This window comes from Scardinius erythrophthalmus, assembly GCF_964197995.2.
Source record: "Scardinius erythrophthalmus genome assembly, chromosome: 15".
Lineage (NCBI taxonomy): Eukaryota > Metazoa > Chordata > Actinopteri > Cypriniformes > Leuciscidae > Scardinius > Scardinius erythrophthalmus.
In genome coordinates this window covers 32,067,744-32,081,186 of record NC_138235.1, presented here as the reverse complement: position 1 = coordinate 32,081,186, position 13,443 = coordinate 32,067,744, and the positions used below count along the sequence as shown (strand labels likewise).

The following is a 13,443-nucleotide window of genomic DNA, read 5'->3' as shown; positions in this document are numbered from 1 at the left end:
CTCTCTATCAAGATCCAATTAAATCTGTTGCATGTGTGACTTCCCTCCTGGTCTTGAGGGTCTCCCCAGAGATCTGGTATTCTGAAGAGAACAGCACCAATAAATAGCTAAACACTGGAGACCTCCGCTCAGCATTAATATGTATGAATAAATTGCTGTTCTCCTCTAACACAAGTGTGTCCTCTCTGTGGAAATGATTTCTTGTCCTAGTATTTTGCCTTTGTTGTGTCCTGAACTCCTGCTCTGGAGAGATGTTAACTGAGGCCAGCAATTAAAATGCATTGTTGGATATAATAGTGCCAGTCTCGAAGACTCAGAGTCAGGAGTGCATGTGCTTTGTTTGCTTGTTTGTGCATCTTGTTTGTTTTTGGTAGCTCTAGGAATATTCTATTCCCATCTATCCCAAAGTAATCAAAGTTTTTTTATAACAGGACATTGCAACCATGCAACTCTGTGCTAACAAGTTGGATAAAAAGGATTTCTTCGGGAAGTCCGACCCCTTCCTGGTGTTTTACCGCAGCAATGAAGATGGCACGTGAGTATGAGTGCCTAAAGGAGTATTCGGTGTGCTTCCTATTACTAATGGTCATGTTAACAATGTGCCCTTACCAGGTATGATAAAAACTAAAGTATAAAGTGTAACCATTTTTTAACCCACTTTGTATTGTTACAGTGTCGATAGTAAATGTAAAAGAACAATGTTTACTTGTTCTCTGTGTTACCTGGACCAAGAAATTTACATTAATTTGTCTGCAAAAAATGTGACTTTCGTTAAAGCTACGGATTATGCTTCCACATTTTTGTATCCCCGCCCACTGTCGGATCAACAGAGGGTTATTAATAGAACAAATTGCAAGTGTAGGTTTATTGCAAGTGTTGGATTACCACTGAAAATTCATTATCATACTATGTCTACTCTTTAAAACAGCATTATGGTAAAAATGTAACAGTATGGCATCAGCTTTCTTACCTGTACCGGATGGCATTTTGCTTTGGGCAGAACTGACTGAATGGCAGTGTTTTTTTTGTGTCAGTTTTCCACCCCCGTTTGGCCTAAAACACTGTGTCCATGGTCATCCAGTTTGAAATGTTGACTACAAACACAGATGTTTTTCAGATTTTCTTTATTGGTATTCTCTCCGTATTTATGATTCTTTGCAGCCTTTAGCCACTACTTATAACTTTCTGCATCCTTCACTGGAAACCAAAAGTAACTCACTTTGCAAAGAAGTATTTCCTACTAGAGCAAGGCGGTATTGACTCTTGTAAGTGTATCCAAAGCAGACTGGTGGAAGTGGCCTTTGACTGCAACATAACCAGTCCATTAACTATTTGGCCCAAAGGGAGGCCAACTACAGCCTTTTCCTCTCTGTTTTCTCTAGTCAGGTAGCACCGATTTCAACTTTATTCTGTATAGGCAGCCAAGTTTTATTGGAAGCCTATTTTGCCAGCGGTGAAGTTTGACCCTAGCCATGACCCTAGCAAGCTACGAGGTCACCGAGGTCCAAACCTCTATACATTTTTCATATTCCAAACTAAAACTTGATCATGACATTGTCTGAAAGAAACGGTATCTAAACAGTAGAATAGTAACAACAGTGCACAGATCTGTAGAACAAGTATATTACAGAATGAAATATGCCAAATATGCAAACACTGGCCATGAAGAAGGCTATAGTATTTCATTCAGTTTAGTAGTTAACCTTTCACAAACTCATGCTAAGAAAATGTTCTTATTACTTATCATGCGTATAGAAATGATTGTTAATGAAAACTATTACAGTAATAAGTATTGTTGGATGCATAATAATCAAATAATAAAATTACTTAAATAGTCTATCCCCCCAAAACAGACAGAATGGAGAGAGTTAAAGGAGAACTCCGGTCAATTTTAACATTGAGCTCATTTTTTTGTAAATTTGGAGTGCTGTCAGTACAGAGAACAACGACAAAAATCGGTGTTGCCTACACCATGTTATTCTCTTTTTAAAATGTTCACCCTGTTGACTTCAATGGGGCAAGTTTTAAACCTGCTTTTAGCCTCTTAACATCCTTGATGTGTCATTACAAGTGCACAGCCATGTAAGTGATTCCTTCAGAGTGAACACGGTGAATCTGACTGCAGTAGATGTGAAAGATATGTATAAAAATGATGTTATTTCAGCCAGCGCAAATACCTGTATTTACATCCTGTTTTCGGTCGAAGTCCATAGTAATCGATTGTCGAGTTCACACGCATAGGTTTAGTTACCTATGATCACGCGCGTGAACTCGACAATCTTCGACCGAAAACAGGAAGAAAATACAGGTATGTGCGCTGGCTGAAATAACATCATTTTTATTAATATCTTTCACATCTACTGCAGTCAGATTCACCCGTGTTCACTCTGAAGGAATCACTCACATTAGCTGTGCACTTGTAATGACACATCAAGGATGTTAAGAGGCTAAAAGCAGGTTTAAAACTTGCCCCATTAAAGTCAACAGGGTGAACATTTTAAAAAGAGAATAACATGGTGTAGGCAACACCGATTTTTGTCGTTGTTCTCTGTACAGACAGCACTCCAAATTAACAAAAAAAAAAATGAGCTCAATGTTAAAATTTACCGGAGTTCTCCTTTAACCCAGTTAAAAGGTACCCATAAAAGGTTGACACAATACCCCATACCTCACTAATTTCCAAACCCTGGTTATGGCCATTCCCGTAAAAATGATCAGCCAAACAACTACATTATATTACACTAACAAAAGTCATTGTAAGGGACATATCAGGTAAAACGTTTTTGTTGTTGTTGTTGTTGTCATTGACAGTTAAATCATGTTTAAAGCAAGAAAATCTCAACCAATCAGAGCATATTTCGGGATTAATAAACAGCAAAACAGAACTTAAGGTTGCATCTTTTTAGGAAACTGTTCTAGAAGGAGGATGGTAAAAACAAAGATTTATCACTTCTTCATAATTTCATGCCAGCTTAGTACATGGTATTAGCTTAATGTTTTCAGACTTAACATAAAAACCCATAAAACACAAAATGATCCCTAAGTGCTAGCTCAATTGACTGATAACAGAGGGTTATGGATGGTAGTTTTGTGAAACCCAAGAGGCTCTTCATGCCCACCATGAGCTGCTCTTGATGTTAACCACTTGTATTGATGCTCCCCTGTAGTTGGTTGGTATTCATTTTCAAACATATTCCTTCAAAGAAAACCATACAGCTGTCATAGCAAGCCTTTAAATAAGATTTCCTTTTTGATTTGTCTCTTTTGTAGGTTCACTATCTGTCACAAAACAGAGGTGGTAAAGAATACTTTGAACCCTGTGTGGCAGCCCTTCACCATCCCAGTGCGAGCTCTCTGTAACGGAGACTATGACAGGTGAGGCTCTTTAAAACCTTGACAAAGAGTATAACCCTACTTTAAGATGATGTGAAAACCATATCGACCTGTCTTAATACATGTTTCCGGTCTTTCTGTGAACTACTAACTGATGCATGTTATGCCAGATAAAATACTGGTTATTAAATATTCACTCATTTCACTAAACATGTAAATATTCCTGTTTAAAAATATTTTGGCTGTCAATTAAAAAATTCTTTGTGATAAAACTCATAATGTTTTTCCTAGTCAACACATTTAGTTCCTTTTTAATATTATGTCATTTGTGTGCTCTTTACTCAGATACAACTGCATAAAAAACTGAAAGCATTAAATTCGAAAACATTATACTTTTTCCACTTTATAGACATTTAGATGTTTTTTTTCATGTGCATTGGTCCTCCGCTCGTTTTTGGATCACTTGTTTGTTTCACCACACAAAGAATACTTTTATTACTTTAGTTTAACTTTACATCCATACAGAATGTCTTTCTTCATTTAATGAGAAATACAGATTATTGAAATCACACAGAACAGAACGTTAAATAAATGCACTAACAATGTTGAAAAATAATTCACATTTTCAATTCAATTCACATTTATTTGTATAGCGCTTTTCACAATACATATTGTTTCAAAGCAGCTTTACAGAAAATGGATGTCTACATTACAATTTAGAGTGATCTGTTATCAGAGGTGACTGTGTCCAAGTTATGTATTTCAATGTACATATACAAATCACACAGTTAGCCACTAATATATTAATTTAAACAATGTATTAATTTAAGGCAGAAAGAAAGAGCTCATTGAAGTAATGAATACATGTTTGTTAACAAATAATTAGGATTTACAGAAAAATGTAGCATTGGTGCATGTTGATTCAGATCTTGCTTCATCTGAAGTCCTTGCAGGAGCTTTATTAGAATTCTTTACTAGAATTAGAAAAAAAAGCATTAAGCATATTTAAATTTTTGTTTGTGCATAATTTTGACTGCCCTAATACAGTAAATATGATATGAGTAAAGATTAGTATTGATTTTATGCATTAGATTATTGGGTGCATTCTGAGAGCCAGTTCCTTTTGTATCAATGTCCCCAACATCTTTGACCTTATTTGATAGGAGTGTATGATTTTTGAGAGGAATATATTTTTTGTTGCACCTTTAAAGCATCCCTCAGACTTGTGTACTGAGCTCTGAGGTGTTGAAACGAAGCACCGCTGGTTCCGTGAGCTGTGGAAACAGGCAGCTGTGTCACTGTGGCAGTGGGAATAATCCCAGCAGACAGCTGGAGTGAGACAGCGGCCAGTGCTGGTGTTATTTTGGACTGGCTCTGTGGACTCACCAGGCTCCTGTTATACTCTGACCTTTTGAGAAAATTCAGGCTGTCTGCTCTTAATTTTAGATATTGACTTGCTGTGAGGTTTGATTTTGTTTGTGATCTCTCCAGAACAGTGAAGATTGATGTTTATGACTGGGACAGAGATGGAAGGTACGTTGTTCTTCATGGGTTGTGTTCCCCTTGTGGGTAGTAAATATTCTGTTTACGAACACATAAATTACCCTGCATAGCAAGAATAACTCAAGTCAAATTTTCATTAGCCAAAATAATTTCTTCTCTGCATGCTCATGCAATGTTCATTAAATATTCCTCAGATGAGTAAACGCTTTAATTTTTCTTCAGTCATGACTTCATCGGCGAGTTTACAACCAGCTATAGAGAGCTGTCTCGTGGACAGAGCCAATTCAATGTTTATGAGGTAAAAAATTACAAATTCATTTTGATTAATTGATTTGTGAGTTCTGGCAAAACACACCACTTTAACACATTTTAGTTATTTTGACTGGTTGAAAAATATTAAGCATTTTTTTGTTTTTAATTGTTTATGTATATATTATGCAGTTACAGGGTTGTGCTGAAAATGTGGGACACAGCTAAATATTGTTTAAAAAAAAAAAATCATTGTTAGATACAACCAAAAAGGTGAAGACAGGCTAAGAGGAGGAATACAGACATTTCATGTGTTGAAAACTAGCTAGTTTTCATGTCAGGATAATTTTTTATCTAACATATCTATTAGTTCTAAACATGCTCCTCTAATGCCTCTTAAAAAGTAATGGGACAACAACGTGGGCCGTATTCATGAAAGTGCCAAAAATGTTTCATGAATCATAAAAGAAAAAAACAAACATATGAGGACACTTCAGTAATATGTCATATTCCTTTCAGCCATGCTTGATGGGTGTCTTTTTGTTTCTTTCAGGTTCTGAATCCTAAGAAGAAAGGCCGGAAAAAGAAATACGTCAACTCTGGCACGGTACGCGTGAATGAATTACCTGTCAAGCGCTCTCCTCTTCTGATTTATTTTCATAATGACTTCCATTATCTATCCTCTCTCTTTCTTTTATTCATTCTCTCTAGGTAACACTTTTGTCCTTCAAAGTGGAATCAGAGTACACATTTGTGGACTTCATTCGGGGCGGGTGAGTGCCCCTTAAAAAGTCCCTGGATAAATTAGTCTAGAGAAAGATGCAGATTAACTGGTTAGAGAGCAGCTGTATCGGGCATGCATGTAAAGCATTTGTGGATTTATAGTTAGTCAATCTGAATATCTTGTGTTCGAGATAATACCAATAAACTAGAAGTGGATCTTATTGTCATTGTGCTTTCAGGGTAGTTTAGTTACCATCATTTTTTTTTTCAGGCAATACTGATACAAATATTGATAAAATGCACTAAAGGAATATACGTTTTTTTTTGTGCCATGTATCCCAGTAATAGTCAAATAGTTTGAAGGATCAAATAAAAGTTAAGGCTGTCAATTTGACGTCAATTTAATTTGATTATTTAAAATAAAATGCTAAAAATACACACAATGGTAGTTAAATACCATAACTGGAGAGCCATTCAAGCTTGAAGTAAAACCTTCATGTTTTATAAAGGAAAACTGCATCACCAATCCACGCTTACTGAGAGCAGATAGCAAAAAATAAGTGAGGAGCCCATTTTTAATCAATTGACAACTCTAATAAAAATGTAGAAACATTTTTGCTGAAGCAAACATCACATACTCATTTCAAAACAACTGAAATCAAGGCAATGATTCAGTATACCAGTATGTCATACCATATGCTTGCCTTTTAATTAAAACTAAACCTTTAATTATGCATCGACTTGATAAAAAACATAATGATGTACTGTATATTAAAAAAAAAGAGAATATTTATTCATTTATTTATTAATTTGATATGTCCAGGTTAGAAGCATTTTGATAACTTGCTCAGAATTTTGCATCATAGAAATGTAAGTTTAAGTAGAAGTCTGAATTCTCTCAAAGTGTCAGCATATTCTACTAGTGTACTTTAATTAGCAATATAAATATGCATTTATATAATTGTTTTTTGTCTATTATAAATTTGTATATAATTGGCATCCAAAAGTTAAAAGAGTCCACGTTGAAAGTGTATTGAATTTAAACCTGGAAATAAAGTATTAATATTTTAAACATTTTAAAACAAAGAAATTAATTAAATGAATGGAAATCTATGTACAGTTGTTAAAACACTAAACCGTATTCTCTGAACTAAATTCTCAACATAGCCTAAACCAATTTGTTGAATAAATCACTCTTTCTGTAAATCCTTCAACAAGTTCAGGCAGTTAGTCATCATTTGCAAATCTCATGCACTCTTTTTGCAAAACTCTAAACACATTCTCACTAAACACATATCGCACTGTGATGCACTTGTGTTGCAAAACGCTAAACACAGGCAGGAAAAAGTTAAACGCAACTAAAACACAGTTGTCATCGTTTACACACATCGACTCAACTGTTCACACTTATTTCTAATGATGTGATCAACTCAGCTGTGCAAAATAAGCCAGTTCAGAGTGCATAGGTGGCACAGATTCACTGAATGTTGATACGAACAATAGATAGAAACAATTTGAAAAGGAGAGGAGGAAAAGTATGTGTAAGAGGTGGTGGACGAGGAGGAAGAGGATGAGTACGAGAAAGAGCCAGGTGTGGAGAGTGTTGTCAAGGCTGAGTCTGAGTCAGATGTTCTCTGAATATAGTTTGAAGATTTGGTTTTGTGTTGAAGGTTTTGAGAAAGTGAGTGATGGTTTCGAGAAATGTGTTTTAGCAATTCAGAAAAAATGTAATATTTGGATTCTGAACTATTTCTAGGTTACTAATCAAATGTGTGACATAGAGCATGTGAACTCCTTAGTACTAAAGGTCAGATGTCTTGCTTCCTTCGAAGCATGGGTAATATGGATCAGACTTTGTTCATGTCAGCTCAACTGCTGCTGTTATTAAACAAAAGGGGACTCGCTGCTGAACTAGCAGTTGTGAAATTCTCATTTTTCTCAGTTATTTTGCTTCATATCCAGATTCAATCATAGGCTCGTTCTTACGTACTAGAGCATGTGTGCACATGCGCACTCTTCAAAAGCGCTGCTTTAAATCTCTTGACAGACTAAAAGACGTAAATTAAATTTGTGTGTATTCGAAATAAAAGATATAGAATTGTACTGGATGTCAGCTTGCTTATTTTGCTGGAAGTGGGTTGTAGAGGCTACTCTGGAACATCTACCCAGCGATTTCTGTAGTCACTCAAACCTGAGGAAGGCTCTCAAAGACCTGGCAGAAGAGGCAGAACAAGGGAGCTTTCGGCTTTAGCTTCGGAGGAAGGATTAGAGCATGGGGAAAGCAAGGATCCTAGAGCTGGCTGTAGGGAGCGGTTGGGATATGTCCCTTCTCGCTGTGCCGCCACCTTGAGATGTTCCGGGATTAAAGGAGCGAAACATTAGTGATGGGTGGTCCCCGGCTGATGACCCTGCAGCCATCTCTGTGGCACTGGGATGAGGACTTCAGTCCACATGCCATGCAAACAAGAAACTATGCTTCTAACCACAGGTCGAGTGCTGTCGTTCCAACCACACAACCTTGCGATGCTGATGTTCATTGGAATATGGTTTTGGGAAATACCGACTCGTTGAACTGTGCTGATAACGATGGAACTTGCAACCATAGTTGGTTAACAATGCATTCGGGAAACGCACATCTGGGCGTGATTCGAACCGGCATGGGAGGCATGGGAAGCAGGCGCACTAAAAAGGATAGTAAAGGCAGCAGCCTCTTCCTGAGGCCGGAGAGTGAGGTTAATTCTCACAGCTCTACTAACTAATATTTGTAATATGAGGGGAAGAACGAAAAAATAAGCATTTTCAATAGTGGTCAAGTCTCTAATGCTCACCAAGGCCGAATATTCAAGGCTCACCAAATATTGTGAATTATTACTAGAATTTAATAACTGTTTAGTTACATTTTTTAATTATGTTTGTCATTTATTCCTGTGATGCAAAGCTGAATTTTCAGCATCATTACTCCAGTCTTCAGTGTTACACGATCCTTCAGAAATCATTCTAATATGCTGATTTGCTGCTCAAGAAACATTTGGTATTATGATTAATGTCAAGATTCTTTGATGAATTTTTGTAACATTAGAAATGTCTTTACTGTCACTTTTGATCAATTTAATCCACCCTTGCTGAATAAAAGTATTAATTTCTTACAGACCCCAAAATTTTGAAACATGTAAATTAGCAAATCATGTCAAGTACCCATATGATTATATACTGCATTGGCTGCATCTTTTGACTGTGACTCTTCAATGTTGAAACAGAACACAGCTGAACTTCACTGTAGCAATAGACTTCACCGCCTCTAATGGTAAGACCATCTTCATTGACTGAAATACAACCATTTGTGTTTGTGTGGCATGCAAAGGTCACATGTCCATTTTAGATTTAGAATTTGGCCTCAATGTCTTTGCACTTGTGTCTAAACTTGTATTGATTGATATCTGAATGCAGGAAATCCATCACAGCCGACATCGCTCCACTACATGAACCCGTATCAGCTGAACACGTACGCCATGGCCCTTAAAGCCGTAGGGGAAATCGTCCAGGATTATGACAGTGACAAACTCTTCCCTGCCTATGGCTTTGGAGCTAAACTCCCTCCTGATGGCAAGATCTCTCATGTTTTTCCCCTGGTGAGTAACGGCACAAAAAGAGCCATCATTAAAAACGCACACACAACTACACAGTAATGTTGGATGGTTAAAGATTAGTGAAAATTCAGATGAAAATTACTCCAAACCGGTATGACTCATTTTTCCTTTATTTTTCTCTTCTATACACTACATACATCCTCATGTATTATATATGAACTTGTGTTGCATGTGTATTCTGACCTCGTAGAACTCCGACTGTGAGAATGCAAACTGCGTCGGCATCGAAGGCGTGCTGGAGGCGTACTATGACTGTCTTCGTAAAGTGCAGCTCTACGGCCCCACCAACTTTTCCCCTGTCATCAACCAGGTGGCACAGTAAGCTAAACAGTCCTCCTGCAATTGACACGAGGTTGAGCTCTCTTTCTGTCTCTCTGCCCTGGTCTTTTTTCTGTCTCCCCTGTGAGCTGAACTCCTTCCTGTCACTATCCACTTGTTATTCACTCTAAAGCCTGTCCTCTCGCTCCACACTAATGCACTTACGCGCACACACGCTCTCCGAAGACTCCTCCAGAATCCTGTGCTTGACTAACACTTCACACAGTGTACCTGCTGCTCAGATGCAGCCGAGGTCTGATGTTTACCACGCAGAAACTTTTTAAAAGGGACATATCATGGAAAACAGGATTTTTCTTGCTTGCTGGAACTTTGATGTACTATGCAGGCAGCGTTCACAGCACAAAGCGGCCTCTCCAGTCACCGATTATTTATTGAAACTGAGCTACAAAAATTTTGATCATTTATTAAAAATGTTTTGCACAGAAAGTCATGACATAATAAGGGTGATTTGTGTCATCCTGCTAAAATAAAGCAGAAAAACATGGATAATTAGTATTCTTTAAATTTTCCACAGGAGAAGAACGTTGGGTTTTAGTTGAAAACTTAATCTCTGGTTTGCTTCAAATGTCATGTATCGTGTCATATCAGTACACCGGTCATCACACAACATGACAAAAAAACTAAACCTTTCACACACGTGAAGCTTTTAATTGCCCTTGTCAGTTTCAAGGCTACTTCAGATCCAGCTAAATCTCTCAATCTAAAGAAAACCGAACTCCCAGGACGGCAGAGGTGTTTTAAAAGGCTGATATTGATTGCCCACTGCTGAAGTGGTCAACTTTTCAACTTGGTATTCTCATCTCTGCGCTCGCCACTTCTTGCGTGTCGTGAATGCGACAATATCTGGAGGTGGTTATTAGGGTCAATGGACTGGAAGGAACAGACAGACTTAATAAAAAAAAGCTGAGAAAAGCGCTTAGATAAAATAAGGAGGATTTCATCGGATATTTCCAGTGATATGCTGTAACACAAAATCATAATCTCCAAATTATTAAGTATGAATAAGTATTATTCATTATTTAATAATAAGTATTATAGTATTTGTGTGTGTGCGTTACTCAAAAACCCATTTCAAGGAATCAGAATATCATAGAGACTTGTTTTGACTTGGTCCAGTTTGCAATCACCCATAATACCATAGCAACCGCGTAGCAGTGCACTTGTTTTATTGCAGCCAGATATATTAAATCCTTCTCCCTGGAAGCATTTTTAGTTTCTGAGTAGTTTTCATTGCTAGAATATAGATGCTCTTAAGTCTAACTGTACTGTAAATCCTCAGGTCCGCATCAGAGGTTACAGATGGCTCTCAGTACTTTGTGTTGCTGATCATCACCGACGGTGTCATTTCCGACATGGTGCAGACTAGAGAAGCCGTGGTCACCGTGAGTCGCTTTTGCTTGTTAGACCTTCATGATGTTCTGTAAATACAATCATCTTTTTAGCAGGGCACCGATCACATACTACCTCTCCTTTTTTCAGGCGGCATCCCTGCCCATGTCAATCATAATCGTGGGAGTCGGCCCTGCTGAATTTGATGGTGAGATTATGGCACTGCAGAAACAGAGATGGTCTCGAAACAAGAATAAGATATGTGATGTAACTATTCTCTTGTTGATGTAACAGCTATGGAGGAGTTGGATGGAGATGAGGTTAGGGTGTCCTCCAGGGGACGTGTTGCTGAGAGAGACATTGTCCAGGTACAAAATGTTACCTATTTGAGATTAGTATTATTATTTTTTAAATTTACATCATTGAAAAAGTCTATTTGCCCCTGAGTAAATTTAACATTATACATTTTTCTCATTTGAAGGCTAAATAATAATAATTATAACGTAATTTTAATAAAATAATGGATTAGTAAATACTGAAATTAACTTTAACTAAGATTAATAATAAGATCCTTTAGAAGTGTTTTTCATCATTAGTTCATGTTAAGTAATGTAGCTAACAAATGGAACCTTATTGTAAAGTGTTACCATAATAAAAAAGAAGTGGTTTTGATAAGCGACACATTCCACAAATATGGCACACTTTGGTGTCCCATAACTGTTTAAAGCTTTAGAGATAAATTGCAAAAAATTTTTGTGAAATTATTTTTTTAGAATGATTTTAGACTAATTATTATTATGATATTTATTTATATTTTTTATTTATAATTGTTAAATATGTATGATTGTTAAATATCATTTTTTTTTATTTTTTGTAAAGACAGAAAGACATTTTTCATGAGATTCATCTCTGTATCTCTGATTTAGTTTGTGCCGTTCCGGGACTACATCGACCGATCCGGGAACCAGGTGCTCAGCATGGCCCGACTGGCCAAGGATGTCCTGGCCGAAATCCCTGACCAGCTGCTTTCGTTCATGAAGAGCAGAGGCGTTGAACCCAGACCAGCCCTCTCCCCCTCTCCTACACCACAGATAAATGTCCACCTCTGATCCCAGAGCAGTATTTTATCCTCTCCCTCAAACACAGCTCTATGTTCACGTCTGAACCCCCCCGGGTCCGTCACTGGGGATGCACATTTTTACTTTCCACATCAGTTAGCAGTAGCATATTATGTAGTTACAATAATAATCAACTGAAATCAGGAACACGTTAATGTAAGTGTGTGGTGTAATACTTAATAATCAGCCAGTGATCATTCAAAGCAGTTTTTGCTTGCCTGGAATGGAAGATGTGGACGTAAAAAGAGGGTGAATTTCCTAAAAAGAAATGTCTGGATCATTTTTCACCCAAAAACCTAAAGATGAGAAAACAATAAAATATACATCAAATTTTACATAAAATACAATTCATATAAATTACATTAAATTGAGACAATATAAATGGATATTTATTGAATTGAGACATTATTTTCTCATTCCTAAATCTCTTTTTACCCTAAAAAATACTTTAACTTATTTACTGAAGTTATATAGTACATTTATAAATGCAATGTTGAGTAGACTAATGAGGATTTTAGGATTGTCACTATGCAGAAAAAAAATTGGCCTTAAAACAGACTTCACTTACTGTATGTAAAATATCATATTTAGTCTTTTCTTCTATATTTTGTCTTGAAATATCATCTGGACATTTCTTAATGAAATTTACTCTGAGTCTCTCACACTCAAGGGACAGAGCGAGCGAGTGGTTGGCAAGCTGTGCTGTACGCCGTAATACCCAAACACGCATGCACAGGTCACCTTTAACATCACACATCATCTTTGCTTTTTACGTAGATTCTTGGGCCAATATATATATATTTCATTTTCTCACTGGCTGAACTAGTTGCGCCGGCACACTTTTGAGTGTGTAAATATTTTCTAATTTGTGCCCGATTATGAAAGGAGCTAATAAGTAGCTACGTGTGGCAGAAAAACAGATGCCTGTGCGGGAACACCGGCGCACTCGGAGTCTTCCGCACATCTCGAGTGGATGCAGCTAATTACCTGGAGAAACTGAGGTGCCAATCAGTGCAATTCAACCAGAGAGAGGAAGATTGAGGGAAGAAATATCCAGAGTGTAATCAGCAGAGGTTAATGGGCACAGGAAGTGTGAAGACGGATGGCGTGACAAAGATAAATCAGGTGATCAGCAGAACCACAGAAAGAGATAGGGATTTCTTTTTAGGAAGCTGCTGGGACAAAGGTGGATTTTACAGGTG

The 13,443-nt window shown here is 37.2% G+C and overlaps 1 protein-coding gene across 2 annotated transcripts in view; it reads left to right on the top strand.

Annotated features, from left to right (window-relative positions):
- cpne9 (copine family member IX) overlaps positions 1–12,326 on the top strand; it is a gene marked incomplete at its 5' end in the record, with an annotated part of 42,545 nt that extends 30,219 nt beyond the window's left edge. Inside the window, 13 exons of one of the 2 annotated variants that reach the window (XM_081385833.1) lie at positions 432–535; positions 3,271–3,375; positions 4,825–4,866; positions 5,059–5,134; positions 5,639–5,692; positions 5,797–5,858; positions 9,066–9,112; positions 9,256–9,437; positions 9,646–9,773; positions 11,074–11,176; positions 11,274–11,331; positions 11,418–11,491; positions 12,050–12,326. In XM_081385833.1, coding sequence (XP_081241959.1) covers positions 432–535; positions 3,271–3,375; positions 4,825–4,866; positions 5,059–5,134; positions 5,639–5,692; positions 5,797–5,858; positions 9,066–9,112; positions 9,256–9,437; positions 9,646–9,773; positions 11,074–11,176; positions 11,274–11,331; positions 11,418–11,491; positions 12,050–12,232 — 1,218 coding nt within the window. In that variant the 3' untranslated portion in view covers positions 12,233–12,326. Of the gene's footprint in view, positions 1–431; positions 536–3,270; positions 3,376–4,824; positions 4,903–5,058; positions 5,135–5,638; positions 5,693–5,796; positions 5,859–9,065; positions 9,113–9,255; positions 9,438–9,645; positions 9,774–11,073; positions 11,177–11,273; positions 11,332–11,417; positions 11,492–12,049 lie in introns of both variants that reach the window. The other variant, XM_081385832.1, reaches the window with a different exon arrangement.
- Between the last annotated feature and the right edge of the window lie 1,117 nt (positions 12,327–13,443).